Source organism: Melanotaenia boesemani, chromosome 20 (assembly GCF_017639745.1).
Source record: "Melanotaenia boesemani isolate fMelBoe1 chromosome 20, fMelBoe1.pri, whole genome shotgun sequence".
NCBI classification, from domain to species: domain Eukaryota; kingdom Metazoa; phylum Chordata; class Actinopteri; order Atheriniformes; family Melanotaeniidae; genus Melanotaenia; species Melanotaenia boesemani.
The window spans coordinates 27449399-27475907 of record NC_055701.1 but is presented as its reverse complement, the minus strand read 5'-3'; the positions used below and the strand labels follow the sequence as shown (position 1 = coordinate 27475907).

The 26509-nt window shown below is 39.9% G+C and overlaps 1 protein-coding gene across 16 annotated transcripts in view; it reads left to right on the top strand.

Annotated features, from left to right (window-relative positions):
- mark3a (MAP/microtubule affinity-regulating kinase 3a) overlaps positions 1-25986 on the top strand; it is a 60872-nt gene extending 34886 nt beyond the window's left edge. For 2 of the 16 annotated variants that reach the window (XM_041971900.1, XM_041971901.1), the window contains exons 8-18: positions 1871-2107; positions 2251-2391; positions 3929-4028; positions 8440-8552; positions 8961-9108; positions 9508-9725; positions 11408-11511; positions 15652-15921; positions 17156-17182; positions 23718-23762; positions 25127-25986. In XM_041971900.1, coding sequence (XP_041827834.1) covers positions 1871-2107; positions 2251-2391; positions 3929-4028; positions 8440-8552; positions 8961-9108; positions 9508-9725; positions 11408-11511; positions 15652-15921; positions 17156-17182; positions 23718-23762; positions 25127-25472 — 1749 coding nt within the window. In that variant the 3' untranslated portion in view covers positions 25473-25986. Of the gene's footprint in view, positions 1-1870; positions 2108-2250; positions 2392-3928; positions 4029-8439; positions 8553-8960; positions 9109-9507; positions 9726-11407; positions 11512-15651; positions 15922-17155; positions 17183-21406; positions 21487-21672; positions 21721-23717; positions 23763-25126 lie in introns of all 16 variants that reach the window. The other 14 variants (XM_041971912.1, XR_006008695.1, XM_041971909.1 and 11 more) reach the window with 14 other exon arrangements.
- Positions 25987-26509: the final 523 nt, after the last annotated feature.

Sequence of the window (26509 nt, the reverse complement as noted above, 5' to 3'; positions counted from 1 at the left end):
TTGCATATGGCCGTCTTTTGATCCGTGTCGGACTTCTTGAACCCAAAATGTAACCAAATCACAGACGTACCCCCTCTTTTGGGTAAAAGTGCTTCTTCTTGGGCTGCCTGCATAGCTGTCTCTATCTGCGACTCCGGGCGTGAAACATCAACCTGTTCCGCGTCCATCGTTCAGCACTCATGATTAACGTAAAGCATTTTTCAAACCCTCGCGAGAATCAAAGAACGTAAAGCAGCGTCATGTCGCAAAACCACCAGACGGAGTTTCTTTGCAAAAAATCTTTTTTTATTCTTCTTTATTTTCACTTATATAAACTTAGAATATGCGTAGTGACAAGACAACGTTAATAAAATCGTCGCAGCCTGTTTAATGATATATTTGTTGTAATAATTGATAAAATTAGGTTTGAAACGATAGAAATGATAGAAGAGAAATGGCACGATAGACACTTTTCTATCGTCCCCGCGATATGTATCGTCATTAGGGTTGCCACCTTGGATTTGTGGAAAAAAGGGACACTGGACATAAAGTTTGGGGCAGAGGAATCGGGGATTATTATCAGTTCAAACTAAATTAACATGAAATTCTGGTGAACCTTTTTTGGTCATAAAAGTTGCAATGGCTGCCTGTTTTCGTTTGTTTGATACCACAACTTGATGCTTTTTTGTTTTCGCGTGGATTTCCAAAGCGTTTTTCCCTTCATATTTTACGGATATTTTTGCCGGACACAAAACACAAGTAGCTGAAAAATGGTCTTCCTGGGTCGGCCGTACCCATTCAAACTCCGAAAGTGTCGCCCAGTGAGGATTGTAACGAGTATATCGTTTTTTTCTTGCCGGTGGCTTACATGAATTTGCTCCTTCTCCTTCCTCGTCCGTTGTCTCTCCTCCCATTTTAACTAAAGACTCCAAAACTTGGCGAAAATAAGACGGACGCCTGATTCAGCTTGCTGTCTGTCTTCCATCAAGTTTCCCTCCCTGGCCTGCTTGGCTTGCGCGGGCCACTTTCAGCGCTTGGGCACGTCACTTGCGTGTGACGTACAGCCACATTAACACAGAGGACATCTGTAGACTACAGAACGAAGGAAATCAAATAAGGTTTTTGCATTTTCCCCGAAAAACCGGGACAAATTGTGTCCCGGGAGAGATTTTATTTTTCCCGGGACAGCTTGTAAAAAAAGAGAACAATTCTGGGAAAAACGGGACTGATGGCAACTCTAATCGTCATATCGCCCAGCACTAGTACACACCATGTCACCAAACAGCACAGTGACCACCTGTAGCCTATATATAGACCCACTGACTGGTTACAAGACTGTAGACACCTGTGATGCTAATTAGTGGACACACCTTGGATTAACACGTCCCTTTGGTCACATTATTTTCAGTCTTTTCTAGGGGTACCATCATTTTTGTCCAGGCCTGTTTCATGAGTTTATTTTTTAAATAATTCTGTTGATGCATGGTTGAAAAACAATGTCTGACTTTCATTGGTTAAATTTCATATAATCTTTATTATAATATAATCTTGTCAGATTCAAGTTATTTCTGTCACCATTGTGAGTTTTTCTGTCATTAACCAAAGGATACAAACAATTTGGTCCATGTAAGTTATCACCCTTTAAAAGTGGTAGTTATTGTATCCTTAATTGCTAAGATAAATGTGCCAAGAGGGGAAAGAATTGGTGGTTAACGTGCTGGTTAACACGCAGATGAATGAGGTAGGTCTTGAGTTGGGTTTTTGTAACATTAACAAACTAATATTACATTAAGAAAGAATTTGAACTTTGTAAGACGGTAACAGCCTGATACTTGCTGCCCTGGAAAGTTAAACACCATCTAAAAGTTTTTCTGCATCTTTCTCTGTGGAGGCTGAGAACCTGCTCCTCGATGCAGACATGAACATCAAGATCGCTGACTTCGGCTTCAGCAACGAGTTCACTGTGGGCAACAAGCTGGACACGTTCTGCGGCTCCCCGCCGTACGCAGCGCCCGAACTTTTCCAGGGGAAGAAGTACGACGGGCCGGAGGTGGATGTCTGGAGTCTGGGTGTCATCCTGTACACGCTGGTCAGCGGCTCACTGCCCTTTGATGGACAAAACCTCAAGGTGGGAGAGTGTGTGGATTCATTTATAAACAGCTTTAATTTTGCAGCATCCTAAATGCTGTTGATGAGATTTGCCAAGTTGCCATGACATGTTTCTGTTACTTTGACATAAACTTGGACTGTGTGTCGCTGTACTGTCTGCAGGAGTTGCGGGAGCGTGTACTCAGAGGAAAGTACCGCATCCCTTTCTACATGTCCACAGACTGCGAGAACCTCCTCAAACGCTTCCTGGTGCTCAACCCGACCAAACGCGGTACTCTCGAGGTGAGGGAGGACGCAGAAAATGTAAATATACCTTTCTATTCTTAATGCACTTCCCCAGCACATCTGCATCGTCGGAGAATGCCTCCATCTATCCTCTTTCTTCTCCACCCCCACCTCCTCCTCATCCATGCATCTCCTCACTGCATCGTCTCCTCTGGTGCCCACGGTGTCCTTTTTCTGTGTGAACCCGGCCCACTCTCTACTCCTTTATGACGTCGTAATCATAAATAATGCATCTTTTCATGTTGGTGGTGGTTTTTTTCCCCCTTTTTTCTACAACAGAAACATTTGGTTCTCACGTCTGACTTTTCTCAGGAAATTGAGGCTACTGGTGGTCCAGCTGGTTAGAAGTGATAAAGCTCATTCAAAAATGACCACAAAATCTACAATGCATTGATTTTAAAATATAATTCTTATTTATTTAAATTTATAGTCATTTATTTCATTTATTACATTATGTTGATTTTATTATAATTATGGTTTAAATAATTTTAATTTAATTATTAATTTACATTGTATTACATTTTTATTGCATTTAAAATGTTTAATTTGATAATTTATTACATTGTTTTTAAAAATTGTGTAGATATATGGCTTAAAGCACAATCTTAAACCAGATTTAAGATCATTTTGTCGTCTCTTATTAACAGATAACATGTTTATGAAAACACATAAAAAATCTGGTGAATTAATCTTTATATCTAACAAACATTTATATTTACTCAAAGCACAAACAGCATAGCGGAATAGAAATTTGATGACAGTGTTGAATATGAATTAAAGTATAATAGCCTGGTAAACCAGACATAACTTTGCTGCAGCAGCAGGGAAGTCCGTTGGATGGCATGTGCACATTGTCTTGGCTGCTGTGTTCGTCTCTGAAGTCCCTCAAAAGAACTGGACTGTGTTTCATGAGCCAACATGTTCTGCAAGTAAAAGTTAAAGATTTAAGGCATTAACATTGCTGTTCCAGTTTTCATGATGTGTGTCTGGATCATCTGCTGGTTGTAAAGCGATCCAGAGGAGAATTGTTCTACACATCAAAGTCACAGTGATCTTCTTTTAGCCGTCCAGCCTCGCTCTCGCAATCTCTGGGACGTCATTTGCACTTAAAACATTTCTTCAGTGTATTTTTGGAACCTGCAGTTTAATAACAGAGCTGATTTATTTTATTGCTTGTTGGATTCTGTCGAGCCGACTGAAGTGATTTTAAAACAAACGCTCTTGGCTCGACTCTGAGAATCTGTCGGCTTCAAATGCCACACGATTGACCCGAACTGTGGATCTTCCGTCAGATCCTCATCAGTGATAATTAGTTTGGCTCGGTTCTTATTAAAAACCCCAGAGAGCACATTGATCAGCTTCAGATTAAAGTGAAGGTGCTGGAAAATGGGAGCCTGCACGGTTAAATACTCTTATATCCTCAATGACGTGGAAGCAAAGCAGAAATATGCACAAAAGAAAAAGAATGAAAAGAAAAAATAGTTTGTGTATGTGTTAATGTTGCACTTGGTTATACATTGTGTCGTTACTCTAAATCTCTCCCTTCAATTTGCAGCAAATCATGAAGGATCGATGGATCAATGCAGGATTTGAAGAAGATGAACTGAAGCCTTACACAGAACCAGAACTTGACATCTCTGACCAGAAGAGAATAGGTAAAGTACAGCAGATAAATGTCCCGACAGCATTTTATGACCGTCTAGCTTCTCTTACGTCCAGTTTTATAATCTGGGGAAGTGCACACCTCCGTTCATTCCAGTTAAAAACTCACGTTTTTACTATGTGGGGATGAGAATGAAAAGTTTAAATGTCAGCAAAATCACAGCTTCACATTACAAAAGCAGTCTCATTATTTTAGTGCTGAAGAGCCTTAAAAGAAAAGATGAAACAGGCTGATGAATAAATGAAGCCGAGCTGTGCTGCTGCTTCTGCTTGTGGAGGGAGAACGACAACAGAAGCCTCCCCATCGTGCCCTGGATGAAAGCTGTAAATGAAGGGGAGGGGAGCTCTTACATAACAGCAGCTGTGGTTGGCTGTACATGCACATGCTCACCCAGAAGAAGAAAGCTGGGGAAGGGAGCAAGATGGGTACAGAATGGGATATTTAAAGAAAGAAAATCCTCAAATAAAACATGATCATCTTCTTGGGATGATAATGTCTTTAATAGTTTTGTTTGAACTGTTCTGACTGTAGTCACACCTGCAGCTTATATTTAATTCTGGAGTCTAAATAAAGCTCCAAGTTACTTGAATGTAAAGGTCACGATGGCAAGACACAAAGGAACATTTGTCTTGTGCACAAAGCAAACAAAATCCTCTGAGAGCTGCAGTAAAGTTGTTCAGAAGAGGGGATGTCCAACATTGATCAGCCCTTCTGTCATGATGAAAAGAGGAATGTACATCTAACGATGCATCATGTGTGACTGTTAAAACTTCGCTGATTTTAGCAACTTTAGATTAACACTGATTATTCTGCATATGTGACATTCAAATTAAATTAGTCATTGATTTGATTCAATCTGACAGGGATCAGTTGGGGCCTTGTCACATTTGTGATGTGAACAGATATGCCAGCTGTTGCGCACTTACTCATTAGGTTAGTCGGTTAGGGTGTGGATAAGGTTTGTAAACTGTAATCTCATTGAGTCTCCACAGCCAGCCATAACCTTACCTGAGAGGCGGCGTGTCAGTGGGATAGCGATGAATGCCTCAGCTACGTAATAGCATGACGCCATCGCAGCGCCTTCCTTAAAATATAACAAAACACGACTCATTGAAAGGAAGAGAATGGCGATCATCCGGCAGTTTGTGTTCTTTCTTCTTGGCGGTGATTCGTAATGTCATTTTAAAGTTAGATTTAATAAACAAAAAGAAAAGATGTTGCTCTAAACAAGGAGCCGTTCCTGCTTTATTTTTATTCCAGGTTGCAAGTGAAGTGACAATTTTTTTCCCAACATCTCAACGGATTGCATTGTGTCAAACTCCACCCTTTCAGGCCGAGTCGGTTAGATTGGTACCCCAACGGAAGGTTGCCAACAAAGTAGGACGGGTTGGGTCGAAAAATAGGGTTCCCTTCCCAGTTTTCATGTGGAAACACAAAAAGATGCATCCCGTCCTGCACCTGTCGATGGAAACAGGGCAACAAGATCAAAACTGTAGTGTTTCAGCTTTCAGGCCCACAGTGTGCCAAATAAATATCCCCCACATCAGAGCCTTAAATTAACACCACCATCCCACCTAATGCGGGTTAAAGTTGGCAGGTTTAAATTAAATTCTTACTCCAACTTTGTGAGGAAATCCAGATCTGCAGTCACTGTGTGAATGGATGAATTAAATGACTACATTACTGACGTATCACCCGTCCACTGGCTGTGTGTTTAGTTCGTGTGGTGTCGTTTATGAGCTGCTGCCTGAACAAAGTGCAGCTAAATGAGGAGAAAACCTTAAATGGAAAATGGGTGGAAAGAACAAGGCAGCGTTTTTCTAATCCAGTTTGTCTGTAAGTGTTAACAAGCAGTTTACCGGGGAATCCTAGTGTTCAGTGAGTTTATGCCTTCAGGCTTTCTTCATAAATTTTCCCAGTATAGAGACCAGCAGACTTTAGCTCACTGTCCACACTGAAAGCAAAAGTGGCTCATAAATCCCGTATTTTTGTCTTTTTCTTCCCGTATGTGACGCGTATCTAATCTTTTTATTACAGTCTGAAAATCTGACCCTGTCCACTTTTCCATGTGCTAATAAATCAGATTCATATTTGATCTTTTTCAAAGTGACCTCCACGTTTTATTTTTTCAAAGCGATGTCACATTTTATCCGACCTTTACATCATGAGAGTGAGACAATTCTGTGCCGGAGGAAACTGGTCAGATAGATTGTAAACAACGGACAGAACAATGTTTTATCTTTTTATCTTTACACATATACACCACCACGTAAACAAGTGCAGCATCCATATTTAGCTCTGTAAACACAGCGCGTAACGGCACATCTTCCTCTGCACATGCGGGTCAATCCAGGGCCGCGTACAAATGAAGAAATAAAAATCATCAGATTCCTGGAAAAAGAAAGAAATTATATTTGAGCTTTGAGACCTGCAGTCCGTTTCCACTCCCACATCTGGCAGCGGCAGCCATGTTGGATGGAGGGTGGTGTCTACAACAGTGACGTAGTTGTGTTCGTTCTGTTATTAAAGAAGAATTTATTTTTAACCAGTAATTCCAAATTAATCCATTCAAAGAGATTTAAAGAAGTTTAATTCTGGTAAACTGATTTCAGACATTCTCATTCATCCCTGATGAAAACCAGATTATTGAACATTAATAAAAACCTTTGGGCTGTGGCTCTTGGGGAATTTCCTTTGAGGTTAACAAAGTCTAAAGATACTGTAACTGCCCTCATGATCATAAAAACACACCGGCCTTTTCTCGTGTATTTTTGAATGTCGACGTTGTAAAGCTGCTCAAATTAATCAAAGTTGAGTTTCACATTTGACCCATCAGGATTACAATGAGTCCAATTCAACATCTTTCTTAGTCCGACTTTGTAATGCAGCAGATTTCATTCTTTAATATCGTTATCAGAGGATTTACCATGTAAAGCAGGGAGATCATCCCTCTCCGCGCTCACGACAGTTACTTTGGTCTTAAACAGAAAAATAAAATCACTCCTGCAGCTCGAGAGATGGCAGGATGTATTTTTAACTCATTGCTAAATATCAGCAAGCACAGAAGCTCTTTGTTGTTCCAACTGTCCTGTTGTATCTGAACGAAGCAACAGGGAACATTTACGTAACTGACCCGACCTTCATAACCTAGAGAAAACATCACTTTCACCAACAACTCAAGGCAGCGTTTGAGACGTTTCTTTTTAGGTATCAAGTAGATCAAATAGTTGTTATAAAATAATTTTCTCCTTTTTAAATAAGAATCCTTCTGTCTGATGAAGCAGTGTTTGAGCAGGAGGGAGGAAGATGAGCTCGATCGAGGAGAGATGAAGAAAGACGGAAGATTCTGCCTGGTTACAGTTTTTTCCTTCCTACACGTGAAGCCTAACGTTACACATTAAACTGTTATTTTCCATGTGAAGTATTTGTTTGTACTGAATTGAATTATGCCTTTTTGAATAGGTTTAATTTTTATTATGAGTTTATACTTGGATGTGATTAGTCTGCCAGACCTGATTCATTTAGTTCAGTTTAATTAGAGGCTGAAAAGCAACAAAAGGAAGCAGCTCAACCCCCAACATGGCTTCAGAGCAGCTCACTATCAAGGGATTCTAGAGAGAACTTTTTCATATAAAATATTCTCATAACTAATAACTAAAGAAACAAACGGAGCCCTTGTTGGACATACAAGCCTTCACCGTGTCTGGTTGAAGTTGTGATGTGCACATTAAAACAACACGATGATCTCCCAGATCCTTGAAAGCGAAGCTCAACTCAGGAAGTGTGAAACTACCGCAGCGAATTGCACGTTAAATTCAGTCCATCACACGTCATTTATAACGTTGAATCTAACCCAGTAGCTTCCAACAACAAAGAGCAGCTGGTTAAACAAAAGGAAAAAAAAAAACAATAAATTAATTTGGCACAGTGGTATAGTTTATTTTATTTATTTTTTTTTTACTTATTTAATGTATTAAATTAAACCCATTTTCTTGTTTGTTATTGTTTTGTGATTTATATGTAAAAGAAAAAAAATATTAGAAATATAGAAAGACTAAAAATAAAATGTTTTGAAAAGAAAAAATGACAAGAATATAAATTATGATAAATAGCTCATTTCTCTTCTGTAAATTTCTTTATGTATTTTAATTTTATACATTATTGTGTATATTCTAAATTTATATAGAAAATAAAAAAAAGCAATTTCTAAATTATATTTTAAAAATATAAGAAAGGAAAACAATTCTTTTGTTTTCTGTGTGAAACTGTGCCGGCTTGCAGGAGAAAGAGTTTATCTGCAGGGAAGCTTGTATGAATTTAGTTTGGAACGTGAACGATTCGAGCTTTTAGTCGTCTCCATTGGTTCTCGCTTCGTTGAAACAAACCTCCTGTCATTTGTGCAGATGTGATGGTAGGCATGGGCTACAACCTGGAGGATATCCAGGACTCTCTGGCCAAGATGAAGTACGACGAGATCACCGCCACATACCTGCTGCTGGGCCGGAAGGCCTCCGAGGTACGAACGTTATCCTCACTGCTGGCGCTGAACCGCTCTTACAGGGTCAGCCTGCAAATGTTTGACTCAAAAATAAGTTTCCATTGCAGCTTTTGGATATTTTTCTTTTTGGCTTTTGTTGGGCCTAAAATTTGTTTTTTGTTTATTATGAATGATTTGACTTGAATTTTGCATTTGGAGGTGTTTCCTGCTGTTTACAGCCCCTATGAGGCTAGGCCGGTCTCTGGGTGCTTCACTCTAAAACAAATAAATTAGAGTCGAGCCTCAACATGGTTTCTGTTCAGATATGATAAATATAATGGATTATAAATGATCCTCTGTATACAGGATGTTCAGATTTACTGTGTTCTGTTATAAATATGAAGTAATGGTTTTGTATATTTAGACTGACTGTCCTTTGCCCTGCAGCTGGAGCCCAGTGAGTCGGCCTCCAGCAGTAATCTGTCTCTGGCCAAACCCCGGCCGAGCAGCGAGCTCAACGGCCAGTCGCCCTCCCACCTCAAAGTCCAGCGGAGCGTCTCGTCCAACCACAAACAACGGCGTTATAGCGAACAAGGTGAGGAGGCCACAACACGTTCCCTCGTCATTTTTTCTTTTTAAATAACGGGTCAGCTGATTTAGAGCAAATGTAGCTGCTTTCAAGGTCTTTCTTCATGTGAAGTGGCTTCAGGTTAATGAAAGTGTTACTATACAGTTGGGTTTACTGATGAAAGCAGTTAAATGAAACCATGTGACTGGTTTTTAGATCACAGCTAATCACTGTCTGCTGTCATTTAATGGTCTCAGCTTGGACCACTTCCTTTCTGCTGGAAACCTTATGAACTTTTTGTCCTCTGTCTCTGAGGCAGATTTATTTTTCCAATTGTAGGTAATCTCATTTCAGATAAAAGCATTTAAATTAATATTTCTGTAATTTGCAGTCTTTTAGTCACCAGATGCATTTTTTCTCCTGTAGTTGGTCATAACGTCCCTCCAGGAATGTCTCATCCGAAGAGGAGTCAGACCACCACGGGGGACAACAGCGTGAAAGAGGATGGTGGAGTCCAGCTCCGTAAACCCAGCACCCCCGGGAGCCGTGGCGCTCCACCCTCCAGCCCTCTCCTGGGCAACGCCAACAACCCCAACAAAGCCGACATCCCCGACCGCAGGAAAGGAGCCACCACCGGCCCGAGTGTGAGTCTCCGTGGCGGCCAGCTTCATTTAGCTCATGTGACTCTTAAATTTAACCTCACACTCTCCTGTCAGGCTCTTCTCTCTACCTTTGTGTTGTTTTTGGGACTTTTTCCAAACCAGTTTGTCTTTCAGTGAAGGAGGGGGGATTCTTGGCTCTTTCCTACATGAAAGAAGTTGTATAAAGCCCTCATTGTCTCCAGAGGAAGCTGCATAACGTCAGCTGGGTTAGGAGGAAATGAGCTTAGTCTACTCCTGATGTTTTGTGCTGATTTGATTTGCATTGTGGGTAATGTAGGCTCCATCATTTAATTAGAGGGACAATGTTCAGAGCTGTTTTTGTAGGAGATGATTCAGTCATCCCGGTCCCAAGATCAGGGAATATTTTGGACTCATCAGGAACTTTCTCCACAGGCCCTTTGAAACATGATTCAACACTTTCAAGCTTGACTAAACTGTGACATAAAAAATCGTGACACAACCTCTAAAGGAGCCTTGACAGACTGTACAGAAGTGGTCGGAGGTGTGGACACACCTCTTCGTTCAGAGTGGATGTGTCGCTTCAGGCGTGAAAGGTGGAGCGTGGCGGCAGCGGTCATTCACCGCTACCGACAGCTTCGCGGTGGCGAAACATAAACACAAACCCTTAGCAGGGAACTTTTTCACCACGTTCCAAGCACGTAGGTTTGTTTCTGATGTACGTCCCCTGGAGGACAAGTGTTCGGCTGCACTTGTTTATTCGAAGTATCATTTAATTGAGTGGATAGGAAATGTGAACAAGCACAGGTTTATAATGTGAAATATTTTATTCAAGGAGACATAAAAAGGTTTTTTGTTTGAGTTGTTTAGCTAAACTGAATACAGGATTATTTTACTTAATGATTTCTGTGATTTTAGGAGTTTAGGATATCTCTAAGCTTTCTATCAAAAATATTCGCGACTTAAATTCAGCAGCTTCATGAAACCTTGAAGGAAAATATGAATATTAAGATATAATTGCAAACAGTGATAAACTATTGCTATAAAGTAAATCCTCATCATTTTATAGCTGTAATAATTTTAAAAATAAAATTAAATGTCATTTGCATTCACACCGTTTGCATACCATCTATGATGTTAGAAGGAAGGTTTATTTCACATCATTGTTCTAAATTTGATGTTAAATCTAAAATCTAAATCAAAAAATGTATTTTTTTTTCACTCTGTACAACATTATGTGAAGGTGAATTATGTGACCCAAGTCCTTCCTCTTCATCATCATCTCCTCCTTTCTACCTGGCAGCTTTGATTCTGATAAAATAACACACTGATTCATGCTAAAGAAACAAGATTTTTTTTGACTAAGTGAATGTTTTTTTTCTATTATTTAAGACTATAATTTATGAAAATTTCTTTTAGCTTTAAACTTTTATGCTGAGTCACCCTAAAATAACTCCTGATGTCCACTTTTCTTCGAAGTTCTGACTGAAGACACATCCACCGTTAGGCCGTTTCCTGTGAGTGGCAGCAGGGATAGCCAGTCATGTTGCCAGGAAACGAAAGAGCAGAGCCTTTACAGCTGAGATGGGTTATAAGACGACGTTGCCGATAGAGAGCGTTGAACTCAGGATTAGCTGCATATATCTCCACCCAATTCTATGCCCATGTGACTTTCATTGAAACATATTTCTGTTTTTGCTCTGCAGAATAACACTGCGTCTGCAGGTATGACCAGAAGGAACACGTATGTCTGCAGCGACCGCAACAACACGGACCGCCTCTCGGTCATCCCCAACGGGAAGGAGAACAGGTGAGAGCTGGATGTTTTCCTCCTCCCAGCCCGTGTTCAGCACATAACATCTGCGTTTGGGTTTTCACCTCGTTAGTAAAGTGGAGTTGACTCCCTGATCTTCTTCTTCTGTTCCTCTTTTTTCTTGAACTCACCTGTTTCCCTTTTTCTGATGATCTTTTTATTTCTGCCTGTTTCTTTGTGATTCGGTTGTTCTGTTCTTTCAACTTTGTTTTTCCCCCCTCGCTGTGGCATGACCAGCATGACTGAGATGGCTTGTGCCACTAGCCCTTCTTCTGCCTTTGCGGCCGCTGTGTTCGGTGCCTCGTCCAGTTCGGTGCGGCTGAGGTATCAAACCGTCGGCCCTTTGTACGCTTGCCAGGCAGGCTGGGCCACGTTGCCCCACTCCTACTACGCTCTGGACTACTGCTCGCCCAAGTAAGACGGCAGGGCCTCCAAACCCCCCTGTCTGTCTCCTCTCATGTCTCAGCCCCTGTTTGGCCCCTCGCTAACCCACACATCCAGCCAGCTTCACACTCTAACCCCCCAGCCAAAGCATGGACCTCACCCCCCACGCAACAGCAAGCTAAATGGTTTCTGTCTGAAATCTATGCTCATCTTCTGCCAGAAGCTGCTTTAAAAACAATAAAATTAAAAAAATTAGGAACAATTTTATATATATGTTTTTTTTTTCATAATTCACATAAAAAAAAAAAATCTAAATATAGAAGAAAAAGTAAATATTAAAAATTAGAAAACAAAAATTGATTTATTAAAACATATTTATATTTAATCAAATTTCTATTTGGATATTTTATGAATACAATCTATAAATTAAATATTTGTTAGGCATATATTAATATAATTTATTTTATCTTTATTTTTCTAATTTTACTAAAATGAAAAAATATGAACGAAGAATAGAATAGTATAATAGAAATGGCTTGTTTTTAATATTTTAATATTTCATTTTATTAATATTTACATTTTAATTAGATAACATTTCTGTTTATCTAATGTGTAAAAAAAACAAACTAATTTGAATTGAAATTGTTAAATCTTGTATTTCATATAATTTTACATAAAATATTTAAAATTTTGTTTATTTTTGTTTTAAATATTTGTCTTTTATACTATGTTAAATAATATATAGCTATAATATATATATATATATTATATATGTTATATATATTATATATGTTAAATAATATATATATATAAAATGAAAAAAAATCTTTTTATATATTATTTTTTCTATTTTATGTTTTATTTTCTCTGTGAAAGTGGCCCAGACTGCCTTTAACTTTATCCTCACGCTTCGCCCCAAGAAAGTAGCAGGTAGCATAAAACTTCCTGACCAGACTTCCTTTTCTTTCCTCACCTCTCAGCAGCTGTAAAACTACTTGTTTGGTCACTGTGAATTAAATGCATCTGAATTTAGATGCACAGCGAAGCGTCAGCATTTTTAAAACAAGCTGAGGGACTGATCAAACATCTTTGACATGTGAAAACCTCACGGTGCATCAAATGTGAAATTTCTTTTAATCAGTTTTGTTAAATTCTTTAAGGTTTCTGTGTCAAACATTTACAGCTGCTCTCATTTGTCATTAATAGCGACAGAATTGATAAATAAATTAAACCAACAAACTAAAACAGAAGCCTGAGAACCAGCAGATATTTACTTTCCACAGTACTGGTTTGACAGGGTTTCGGCTCTTTTCATGCAATCCTTCTACAGGAGGAAAAAATGGCTGAAGCTGAGCAGTTTATCTAAATAAAGAAGTCGCTTTAGCTCATAATAGATCTGGAAACTCCGGCTGAAACAAATTCTGCAGAATCTGCTGGGTGAGAAGTAAAGTTCATTTTTATGTCCCTAAATTAGTTAAATATGAACATTTTCAGATTCTTGGTTAAATTTTTACTTGTTTTGGGCTTTTGTTGAGCTTTGATTTCAGACGCTAAGAAAGCAGAGGAACAGTCAGAGAAAAATATGGATCCACACACTGGACTCACGCTGTGACCAACGCCACGTCAAACTCTGTGTGTGATCATATTTTTCCCCGTTTCCATCCTTCCTCCGCTGATCATAAACCAGAGGGTCTCCTGCTGCAGACATGTGAAATAACAACTCTCTCAGCTCTGCTCCTGATCTCACCTCCATCCTCTGCTGAGAACTTTCAGCCCTGATCTTCTCCGCCTGGATTCCCTCACCTGTTCGCCTCTTTCAGGACGGCAGAGCGTCGCCGCTCTCCCCCGCTGTGTCCCAGCGCTCTCCGTCCAAACTCTGTCTGTTCAGGGCTGGGAAATACTGGCTGTGTACGCAAACGTGCACGTCCACATTCAGCTTGCAGCTAAAACGCTCGAACCTGGGCGTCTCCGCTGGGTGTCTCCGCTGGACGTCTCCCCTGGGCGTCTCCGCTGGGCATCTCCGCTGGGCGTCTCTTCTGGGCGTCTCTGCTGGACGTCTCCGCTGGGCGTCTCCGCTGGACGTCTCCGCTGGACGTCTCCGCTGGGCGTCTCCCCTGGGCGTCTCCCCTGGGCGTCTCCGCTGGGCGTCTCCGCTGGGCGTCTCCGCTGGGCGTCTCCCCTGGGCGTCTCCGCTGGACGTCTCCGCTGGGCGTCTCCGCTGGACGTCTCCGCTGGGCGTCTCCGCTGGGCGTCTCCCCTGGGCGTCTCCGCTGGGCGTCTCCCCTGGGCGTCTCCGCTGGGCGTCTCCGCTGGGTGTGCTACATGACACTGGACTCTGAAACAGTGAAAAGGCCAATCTGTCGGTCACATTGTATTTTCGGGGCATTTCTGTAAACAACAGTTTACTAAATCTGTTGCCAGCTGTTAAGGAATGAGTGTTTATCACCGAGCAACAGGGAGGAAAAATCGTAAAGATGCCGTCAGTTCTGGACAAGGTCCAAGAGGCCCCCTTCAAACTATCTGCCGCTGCGTTTACCTCTGACCTGTCGTGTACACGCTTCTGTTCAAGTCAATATTGCGACACGTTACCTCATGTCAACGCGAGCTAGCGTTCCAAACGTAGGCTAGCAGCGTGTAGCAGCCATGATGCGTCCACGGACACGTTGCTAACAGCGAGTATTTCCCAGCCCTCAGACTCCGAGCAGGAACTCTTCATTGTTTATCTACAGCTTGATGCTCAGGGTGGGAAAACTGCCTTTCCCTTTTACCTTTTTTTAAAATATCTCCTAAAATTTGATTATAAGAGATTCATCAATCTCAGTTCTATTATTCCACCCCCCTTAAATACCGATATGTTGCTCTATATTTACAGTAATATAAAAACAAAAATACAGGGAGCAAAAGAGACTGGAACAAAATAAAGTACAATTAAATATTAAACAAAAATAATAATAATAATAATAATAATAATAATAATAATAATAAAGATAAATGATAAGTCATATAAAATTATTACATAAGAGTTTTAAAAAAAGAAAATAAATAAATGTAATAAATGAAATAATTGAAGTCCAGAAATGGTTTGTCTCAATTTTGCAGCAGCAGGTGACATTTCTTACATTTTTTAAAATTTTATTTAATTTTTCTTTGTTGTTATTGTTTCATTGATTAAATTTATATTTATTTACTTTTTGTTAAGCAATTATTTATTTGTTCAAATTTCTTATTAATATAATAAACCTATAAGAGCAAATTAATAATTGCTTGCACTTTATTTTATTCCAGTCTTTCTTTTTTCTGTGTTATTTTTTTATATATTTGTGAATAAATTCATACATTAGGGTTAAATTTCAAGCCACTTTCCTTCCTAAATTTCTCCAAATCTGCAGTGTCTTACTGAAGGTTTTAAGATGATAAATATTTGTATTTTTATACCTTCATAACTTTCTTGTTTGGATCCGTTGCCTCCTTTTTTCCTGCTGAGTTCAGCTTTCCCACCCTGTTGACGTCTAACCTGCAGTTTGCTTTTAGTAAGAAGCCACAACATGAGAAATTCATGCAGGATAGACAAGCTGCCATTTTAAAGACAAGAAGGGAAAAGTGAAGCAGCTGCACCGATGTTTTCCCATCGCAGTTGTAGGCTTGTGTATGTTGGTTACGTTCCAGCTGAAGCTCACGTCTGCGATGGAAAAACTTCCGCTTTAAAACCTGCTTGGCTTGTAATCTCTTTCCCTTCTTCATCCACCTCTGCAGCGTTGCCGTATCGCCCGGCGGGCAGAGGAATCCGGTGGCTTCGACCCACAGCATCACCAACGCCACCACGCCCGATCGCCTCCGCTTCCCCCGAGGCACCGCCAGCCGCAGCACCTTCCACGGCGGCCAGCTAAGAGACCGCCGCACGGCCACATACAACGGGCCGCCGGCCTCGCCGACGCTCTCCCATGATGCCACCCCTCTCTCCCAAACCCGCAGCCGTGGAACCAGCAACCTCTTCTCCAAACTGACATCCAAACTCACCCGCAGGTAGGCGAGGAGGCGCCCATCTCCAGATTAGCCACGGGTTGGGGTTTATGGCTCTTTCTTTTCATTCATGTGCATTTATTTCTCATTTATTGAACATTAATGCAGAAAAAGAAAGAGGATAGACTCCAGCGCCGCTCTGTGCTGCTTAATCTCTGTTAAACTGTTTTATCTCTTCAAAGCCAATGACCATAGAGTGCCTTGTAGAGCTGGGATGATTAATTACGTGGTGGGGAACACTTCTCTGACCTGTTAAATGTGATTTATTCTCAAGTCGAAATTGTTTTGTCTGTTGCTGCCTGGTTGCCTGCCAGAGAAACCAAAACCACTGAAGGAGCTGCAGATTGTTAATAAAGTTTTCAGAATGCAGTTTTGCTTCTGAAGCTTTGGTCTAAAATACAACTCACTGACTGCTGCTCCAGTCCTGCAAGCTCAACACACTTCTGTTTCAACTCTCCATGTGGCCACGTTCCAGAATAGTTCCCAGAATTTCAGAAACAATCATTTAGATCTAATAAAATTAAATTGCTATACTGGCTGGAAAAACTGTAGCACTGACCCTTAATTTAGCTGCACCTTTAACCCTTTAATGCCATATGGATCATATTTAATCCATAAAGTTTCTGAGACCTTTTGCATCACTTTATGGTAAAAACTTGTTGGACACAATCTGATACTTGTCTTCTGCCCCCAGGTGGATGCAGTCATGATACAATAATGCACTACAATCATTTTGACATATCACACGGTAATAAACAGTAAATATACAAAAATTAATTTCAGTAATTTATTTACAATTTGTTTTAGGGCCAAATTTAAAAAACAATTTACTGTCCATGTTTTTCTTGTGTTGGGCTTTATAGTGATTAAAGAATGTGGAAAAAGAGTTAAAACAAGTAGATGTTGAGCTTATATCTTCATTTTTTCGGCAGTTTATGACCCTAAGTGCATCTTATCATACCTGCTGATGGATCAAACTCCTCGTGCATCTTAAGCTTTGCATAATTCCCCATGTAAGTTAGATTTTTCTGTTAAAAATCCTCTGGAAGCGGCAGCCAGGTCAGCTACATCACTTCTGCAATGACTGACCTAAAATGAGGAGTTATACAATTTAAAAAACAAAAAGAAAAAATCACCCCATTTTTGCTCATTCATTGAGATTCCTCATGCCCCCTCCCCTCCTCCTCCACTTCTCTTTCACCATTTTTCACTGTTTCTTTGTCTGGTTCTGTTGTAGAAACATGTCATTCAGGTTTACCAAAAGGTAGGACTCCTGTACTGCCTTTCTGTACCAAAACACTTTAACCAGAACAAACTCACTGAAGAACTTCTGATTCTCGGACGAGTGGGGCTGCTGGCGCTGAACTAACACACTGCTTAGCCGAGAAGCAACCCTCCCTGGGTGCATCTACACACATTGTACGTTATAATCAGATTAATGTGACAGATTTTTACTTCTCACATGGTTTAAATTGAGTGTTTCTCTTTGCCCTTGAAGGAAAAGTTTGATTATTGAATGTTTAATTTAAAAATTGAAGCTGCAGCCGATTAATAAAGTCAATCAAACCTACAGATTGACATATGCTTGTATTCACATGATGTCCCTCAAAACCATTAGCTGTGTGTAACAGGAAGTGGTGGTCAACCTAGTTTAGTGTAGGTGAATGCGTGGATGGCGAATGTGTTCTTGATTGCTGGAAAATGCCTTTCATTTGGTTTGTTTTTTCCAGTCATTCAAGTTTAGTTAAATTTACTGAGTTTCCTTCATAACAAAGGGAGAGCTAGCCCTGGGCCGTACATAAAGATGTCAGAAAGAGGACTGTAAACCTTTTTGTTGGGATTAAAATGCATAATCACATCCTTAAAAGTCACTTTACTTCAGTTGTTAAGGGTCCTTCTCTTGTTTTACTTTGAGGGTAAAACCCTGATCTGATTAAAAACCAAAGCTGCTTTCTTTCTCATCAAGACTGCGGTTGCTAACCAAGGAGCCGACAACACACGAGTTACGGTAGCTTTAACTTGGGCTAATGTTTTAGCCTCATTCGCAAGGACGCCCCAGCAATCTTGATGACGAAGAGGACGAGACTCTTGGAACCGTCTGCTGGTGTGTAACAGCAGAATCTTAAATCTTTCTACGATAACTGTAAGAGTGTTTAACTTTAGCGTATCTAGTGTGATGACTCGGAAACTGAAAATATTTGGACGTCTCATGTCTTCCGCATCAGCCATTTTGGTTTGTTTGACCACCACTTTGTTGACCAGCAGTATGTGGGCCTGTAAAAGTTACAAGCATTTAACCTTCTGTATCAAGGCTGTACCTGAACTAAAATAAATATTTTTTTTATTTTATAAGCAGTTTGAAAGATTGAGTTGCGGCTCTGTAATGAAATTGGCTGATAAACCTGCAACATCTTCTCTGCAAAAAGGTTTTCTTAGATCAGCAGAAACTCTTAAATTACTTAAATTATGGAGGTGCCTTGAACAGAAGTGTTAAGTTTGTGTGTGTATATATATATATATATATATATATATATATATATATATATATATGACTTGTACATGATGCCCCCTCCCCATCTGCTTCAGCGGTGTCCAGGATACCTCATGTGTTCCAGCTAAATCTGAATCCATCCTCTGTGCATTCACACTTGTATTTATCAAACTTTTGTTCATAATGGGGCTTTAATGCAGGGCCCAGAGTTGGTGGGAGGTTGATCTGATTAGACTTTAGCCAACTAGTAAACGTTATCATAAAGCTAAGCTAAGCTAACAGCCTGCAGCTTCATATTTAAGGAGAATCGAATATTTCTGAAAATGTGAAACTTTTCCTTCAAGAGGGATAAAATCCAGCCAGAATCATTCAGAATAAAAATAAACACACAGTACTGGCTGTTTATCATCCAGAGTTTTGCATTGATCAGATGGTGTGTGTGTGTGTGTGTGGGTGTGTGTGTAAATGCACTCAGGGTGGCTGTGGTTGGTCTGAGTGGATGAAGGCTGATTGGGAGAGCAGACTTGAGTCCTCGAGCAATCAGTCGATTAACCAACAGCAACAACAGAGCAGCTTGCCACTAATCAATCGCCAGCGCATGCATGGGTCGCTTCTCACAGCTGCCATTGACCGTGGTTTGTTTTCTCACCACACTGTTTATAACGCATTAGTTGTAGCTTTTAAACATTATTCTGCTGCATTATTCACCACAAAACAGATGTTATAAAATTAAATTCAGAGCCATTTGGACATGTAAATAGTTTATTTGTAAATGTGTGGGACCTTGTTTATTGTTCTGTCAGCTCTCCTCCAGCAGATAAAACTTTGATTAGTGATTTTATTTTTATTAAAGTGCCATCAGGTTGATGCCTCAGGTTGTTTCTAATTTTCTTACACAATCTGTTGGTTAGACTTGTATTTAATTCATATAAATCATTAATTATTGCACAATTTGTCAAATGATGTCTTTTTATAATTGAATGAAGTTAGAAATATTAATCTAAAATATAACTAAAATAACTCTTTATAAATGCAGTCTAAAGGTTTTCATAGCTTTGACTCTGTAAGTGTGCAAACCTTTAGTATCTCTGACCTGCTATGGCTCATCTTTGCAGGCTTTTCTCTGGTAAAATTTGATTCCTCTAAAACTAAAATGAGCCCAAGTGGGACTGGGTGGTGAGCCAGAAAAAACAATAACTACAGGTTTTCCACAAAGAGCAGCTTTTCATTAGTTGTTTGGATCAAGCTTTGGATTATTGTGGTTTGATGGTAGAACTTTTTCATCAAGAGAAAAGACTTGGAGGACGAGCAGGGAGTAGAAATGAAATCTGAATGAGCCTCATTCACCAATATCTTGCGTTATTTCTTACATCGGATTCATATTAAATGAGCGGTGGACATTTATGGAGTCATGCTGCTTGCAGTGGAGGAGCGGATCTGGTCAGGGTGCTTGAATGCACCAGTGGCGTTTAGAGACCAGTCATAGGCTTAAACCCCGACTTGTTCTTCAGCTGTTTATAGAAGCTTTGTTTTAAATGGCCTGTTGGTTTATTACATCCACAACACGCAGGAGGGCAGAGCTGATGGGTGGCTGTGATATTCCCACCGTCTCCCAGCTCCCCAGTAAATGTTCCAGTTGCCCAAAAGCCCAAGAAGGCGGAGAGAACCTACCCATGAACATAGCTGGACTCACCTCACCAGCCTCCAGTGTTCATATAAGTGCTCCTTTCTCTCTACAAATAAATCTGCATGGTTGTCAAAGATTTGTTTCCTCCATATGATCCTCAATATCCTGCTGCCGTAGTAAATATGCTGTTTCGAAAGCTGGACAGGGATGACGAAAAGGCCACATTTGGTATAGAAAAAGAGTGGAACCAGTAATGGATGACTCAGTTTCCTGTTAGCTTAATGTAAAGTGTACAATAAAGTCCATTTTTCTGTCATTTTATTATCGTATTTCAATAAGCTGCAGAAGTCCTGGATGAGAAAACATCAGGAAATGCAGTTTTCATGAAAAATGCCAACAAGAAGGGCTTGTTGGTGAATGAGGCCCATTGTTCGTATCAGGATAGTTCATCAGCTCAGTATTTTAACATCAGAGCTTCCTGACGATGATTATGATGATGTTGGGGTTGAAATAAAAGAAATCCTCTTGGTTCAGAAACGGCTTGAAGCCGAGCGTCACCCTCCTGTTTCCAGTAAAACTTGCTCTGTGTGCGTCTGCTGCTTTATTGTCACATGAAAAGTATAAATGAAAGTATTTCAAGTCTCTAAGCATCAGCATCGCCGTGTAAATGGTGCAGAACATGGCTGGATGTCACACTTCTTAAAGGCCACATGGTTTCTTTCAGGAGTTTTAAAGGAGTACTTTCAGTTCAGGACTTCTTCTTAAAGGGGGGGTTTGGGCTTTAGGAAAGGAGGCGGGGCCACACTGAGCCAGCTGTAGTCATCAGTCCAGACCAGTTGGAGGTTTTGTGGGGGCTGTCTCGAGGCTTGTAGCACCCTCTGCTGGCAGTTGTCTTCATTTTTGGCAGCATCATCCTGATCCAGAGCCTGTTTGTCGACGCTGGCGTCATCACCTTCTCACTCTTACAGCCTCACTTTGGTTTTTGTGTTTGTCATCTTTTCTTTGGAGCCTCCAAGGTGTAAAAAAAAATGTGGTAAAAGGTTTAAAAACTGTTTATTTTATTTGCTCTATCTTTAATCAGTGAAGTATGGATATTATTTGTCATTTATCCTGTTACATTTTGACCCTCCTGATTACCTTTTACTACATTTTGTCTGCTCTGGGCCTCCATACATTCTCTGCTGTAAACTTCTCATCACATCTTGGGACTTTGATCAGTGAGTTTTCATCATTTTCCTCCTCCTCAGGATGTTTTAGTTGGAGTCACCTCCCTCTCTCCCAGCTTGCGTGTATTTTATTTCAGTTTCTGTCTTCCTTACCTTCTCGTGTCCTTAACCTTTGACCTCTTGCTGCTCTTCCTCTCTGCTCAGGGTCACTATTGACCCAACCAAACGGCAGACAGCCAAAACAGGGCCTGCCAACTCTTCTGCCCAGGGAGGAAAGACCCTTAGTAAGTCTTCTGCCCTTCAGTCTCTCTCAGCCTTTCCTTTCTTCCTTCCTTCTCATCCATGTTTTTTTCTTTTTAATTCGGCCTGTCCTCATGCCATTCATTTAGATATTCTTTCCTCTCTCTTTCTTGTCTTGTGTCCGTTGAGATTTTCCGCCGTTTCTTCAGATTCCCATTTTTTTCTTTCAGATTCTCGAGCAGAAGATATAGAGAGTTGTAGGACGATGAAGATCTAGAGTAAGGGTTGTTTCAATCCCTCAATATCTCCCTTGAGGGGGGAAGGAAAAAAAAGTCTGGTTTTCAGACCTCCCTCCTTTCCTGCCTCACTCCCCCTCCCTCCTCCTCAGTCAGCCTCTCCAGCTGACCCAGGACCTGTTGTCAGTCCTTTCTGTTCACGCGTCCTCTTGTTGTCGAGTCCCTGGAGCTGTCAGGAGTTCGGAGTCTCTTCCTCCTCCACCCGTCCTGTTTTTCTGTTCTGCAGGCTGCAGTGCATGATGGGAGCCTGCCTCAATGCACTTGTCAGAGGAGCATGGAGCATATTGATTATTTCTCCTTTTTGTTTTTTTGTTTTTTGTATATATATATATAATCTCGCCTTATATCGGACATTTTTGCTGTTTGTAGGCTTCAGCCTCGTCGTTCCCTCAACGTTATGTTTAAATACGACTGAACCGATTCACATAAATCTCGTTTTACACACTTTCAGCAGGAAATGTCATGTTTTATATAATGAACATGTTTATGTTTTTAAATTTCAAACCAGCAAATTAATGCACAACTTAAATGTAATAAAGAGATCAGTAATATTTCCTTTTTTAATTTAATAATTGCTCATCTGTGATTTCAGCAACTTGCTCCACGATTTCATTTATTTTTCCAGCTGCTGAATTTGTAAAAAGTCTGGAAAATCATCACTTAAAGCTTGTAGAGCATCACTTAACCCGTTTACATGAGCATCAAACTCCGATGGAGTAATCAGATATCGCCTGGTATTAGAAAAACCCGGTCGTTCGTACATAGAGACGTAACTAATGACAGTATTAGCGTTAGCTGCTAATGTGGGAGCTAATAAACCCGATGCTACACATGAATGTTTTACTTAATATTCCAACTTTTTTCTGTGTTCTGCTCACGTTGTGACTGCGTTACGTCCGTTTGGTTTGTTTTACAGAAAATGTTAAGACTTTTTCCACATGTGCAGATGAAAAAAGAAAAAGAAATAAAATAATGATCATGTACATAATACCAGACGGGTTTTTTTTATTACACAGACCCCAGAGGGATCTTCACATCTTCCTTTGTCTCGTCAACAACTAAAAATCTAAAATAATTTAATTTTCCTTTAAGTATCTGCTCATTTTCCGTTCGTATTAATCAATCCCACGTTTCATCTGGCCGCCGGATCTTCTGTCAAATGCAGATAAAAACCTAAAATAGTCTAGAGAGGCCATCAGAGAACCACAGTCATACAAACAAATTCTCTTATTTGTGGGCTTAAAGTCCCTGAACCTCTCAATCAGGAACAGCGGCTGCATATTAGCTGCTAAACTAACTCTGTGCACATTTACATGTGTTTTTACATGTTTGTTAATGTGCAACATGTCCCTTTCAGAGAAATGAACTGGTTGCTCAGGTTGTAGAAGACTTCTGTAGAGTTGCAGGAGGAACGTGTTGTTTCATGGTGCAGGAGTCTAAATGCTCCTCGGTGAACGGAGGTTTATCAGACATTTATTCATTTAGTTACTGTAGAATTTTTCTACTTTCCAAGCGCAGGTGTGTTTTCTTAATAGCTTGGATTTTAGATGAAAAAGCTGAAAATCCAGCAGATGTTCTTGCTGCTTCTCTGCCTTCCTTTTAGTTTCCGTCCCACCGGTTTTGCTGCCATTTTGGGTCGAGCTGCTGCTGCATCTTTTTTTCCTTCTTTCTTTTCTGTGTTGCTGCTGTTGGTTTCAGTTTTTTGGGCGAACATCCATCAGTGTTTTCATTTCTCTCACGACGCCTCACTGATCTAAATGGAAGTCAGAATCTTCCATTTCTTTCATTTCTCTGTAATTTCTCTTTTTTTTGGTGGTGGCTCACGTCGTCGTTCACGTCACGTTCTCTGTTTTCATTCACTGAAATTGATTTGAAATTATTTGTTGGACACAAACCACAATATTTTTTTCTTTTTTGTCCCAACCCACCTTGACTTCCTCTCCCTTTCAATCTCTGTCTGATCTTCTCGTGTGCCCCAGAGTCTCCACCGAGTTTGAGAGAAACGGGAGACTTGAGGGCTCAAGGTGAGGTTACCTGTCCCCCGTTGCAGCTTTATGTCCCCCTTCCCAACCCAACCCAACCCCCGCTGGGATGTAGGCTTCAGTTTCTTTGTCTGCATTAAGTCCAGTTTGCTTAATCCAGACGTGTGCCTAGGAACACCTGTGTCTTTTTCCTGGGATGTTTTAATGTCCTGCAGGGTTTTGTACTGAAGCTTTGCTCATGAGTAACCTGGCTGCTGTTTTATTGGTTTTCTGGTTGCATGGCACTGTTCTCATGTACCGCTCTGTTAGCATGGCATGTTTGTTCTGGTCTGCCCTTACTTCAGCTGCAATGTCCAGCTCCAGTCAATGTGAAGGAAATTAATATTTTCCATAATCTATGAAAAACCCAGCAAGCCAGGATGGAAAATGTTTTATCTTTAGCTGTGGTGTTTAATTTGCATTTTAGTTTACTTAAATTATTAATTTTGATTTAGATAAGAATCAAAATGTTAAAAAAAAACTATCAATTTTAAAAGTAGGAATATTATGAACTACTTCTCCCTTTTTTAAGGATAAATTAAAGCACAGTTTTCTCAGGGCCTCGTTGGGTTCATGAACATTTTCTCTGTTCTTATATTTTATGGCTTTTTTGCTGATTGTTTTGGTTAATCTGATCTAAAGTAGAAACTTGAACTCGGCTTTGATTAACTTTTTAAAACTAAAAATAAAACATCAAAGCCACCTTATTTTATAAAGTTATTTGTAAAAAAATGTATGGAAGAAATGCCAGCAGAGGTGGATCGGTGGGAGATTTTAAATCTTTCAGATGGTTAGAGAAAACAAATCAAATAATAAGAAAATCTTTTAAATTTAGCAATGTATTTAGCAAATTTGGAAGAAATGAAGCTGATGTTCAACAATTAATAAATATAAATTATGCTGGAAAGTTGCAGCAGTCCTCTGGGTTTTTCAAAGATTTCTTTCTTCAAAAAAAAAAAAGTTTGAAGCTGAAGACAAAATGTAGTAAAACTAGATTTTAAATGCAAAGTAAGTCTGTGAAAAATAATGCTGGATAAATAAAATTGAATAAATAAAAAAATGTGTTTAAATAAAGGCAAACAACTGAATTAGATCTTATTTCATTCAGATTATTTACATTAAAAACATAATTGTAAAATAACTTTTCTCTACATTTTGTCAGTTTCAAGTCTCCGCAGTTTTGAGCCGCGACTTAAATGCCATTAAAACTGGGGCTTGAAGGTGTCTAAAAACTTCAGCTACATATTTGATTTTCACTTCTTCTGCCTCCTCGTGTCACTTATTTAATCATGAAATGTGATTCACCTGAATTATTCTGCAAAACCAATGAAAAAAAAAACATACTCTCCTTGTTTTTCTTCCAACAGTCGCCATGTACCTGGGGATCAAAAAGGGGAAAATAAAGACGGTAAACCCCGCTCCCTCAGATTCACTTGGAGTATGAGAACCACCAGCTCCATGGAGCCTTGCGATATCATGCGGGAGATTCGCAAGGTGCTCGACGCCAACAACTGCGACTACGAACAGCAAGAGAGTTTCCTGCTTCTTTGCGTCCACGGAGACGGGCGAGCTGAAAACCTGGTACAGTGGGAGATGGAGGTTTGCAAGCTGCCCCGTCTCTCCCTCAACGGCGTCCGGTTCAAAAGGATATCTGGGTCATCGATTGCTTTCAAAAACATTGCTTCCAAAGTTGCCAACGAGTTAAAACTATGAACAAAAGGGTTTAAAAGTATACATATATAAATATATATATCGAGAGGTATTTAAGCTGTACAATCATCCAAGTAGCAGTTTCGAAATGTCTCCTTTTTTAAACAAAAATACAGAGTATGTATTGAATATTATAATGTATAGATAAAGGCTTTTGGCAATAATCACTGAATTACCTACTAATATCTCAGTCTGTTCTGACCACACAGGCTCGACATTTAACAAGTTAAATATGATTTGTCATGTTGTGAATGTGGACAAAAAAGCATTTCTGGTCTTATTTATTTCATCTTTTGTTTTTCTCTCTCCTGGAAAAAAGGAAAAAGACGTAGCGTTCTGTTTTCTGTGTAAATAATGTATCTTACTTTAAAGATGGCTTCACCACAATACTCATTTGTTTTCTTTTTCCATTTTTTTTCTTTTTGTATTTTGATGAAAGGTCAAGATGATGGTCCATGTAAATGCCCACATGGTTAAGGGTCACTCATGTCTCAATTAAAGTGTCTGTCAACTTGAACGTCCCGTCTGATTGATTGTATTTGAACAGAACGTGTTGGAAACTTAACTTTTACTGTTTTTTATTTTAAAGAAAAAAAGAACATTTATAGGCCTGATATGGAAAATGCTTCAAGTTTTACAAGCTCAGAAGATAAAAAGCTGGTACATGAAGCTGTTTTCAGTATAAACCCAAACCTGATTTAGCTCTGGAGGAGATTTAGTGGGTTTAAGGTTTGACTAGTGCTTAACTATGATTTGTTTGTCTTCTATAAATGACTGTATAATTGTTTTTCCTGAAGTGTGTTTGAGGTTTTAAGATGAACAGTAGACGGATCATTTACTTTCTGGGTTTTTTCCCAAGCAGTGGGGACCACTCCTTTCAACTCAAAAGATTTTAATCAAAAGCTTTCAGGAAATGTTTAATCAGGATGTTCGTTATGTTTAACATTGTCATTTTTGTACAATGACAAAATAGTTTTGGTTCTGAGTCATTGAAGTCATGCAGTGTGCTGCCACAGTGAGGTGCTGGAAAATCTGAAGCG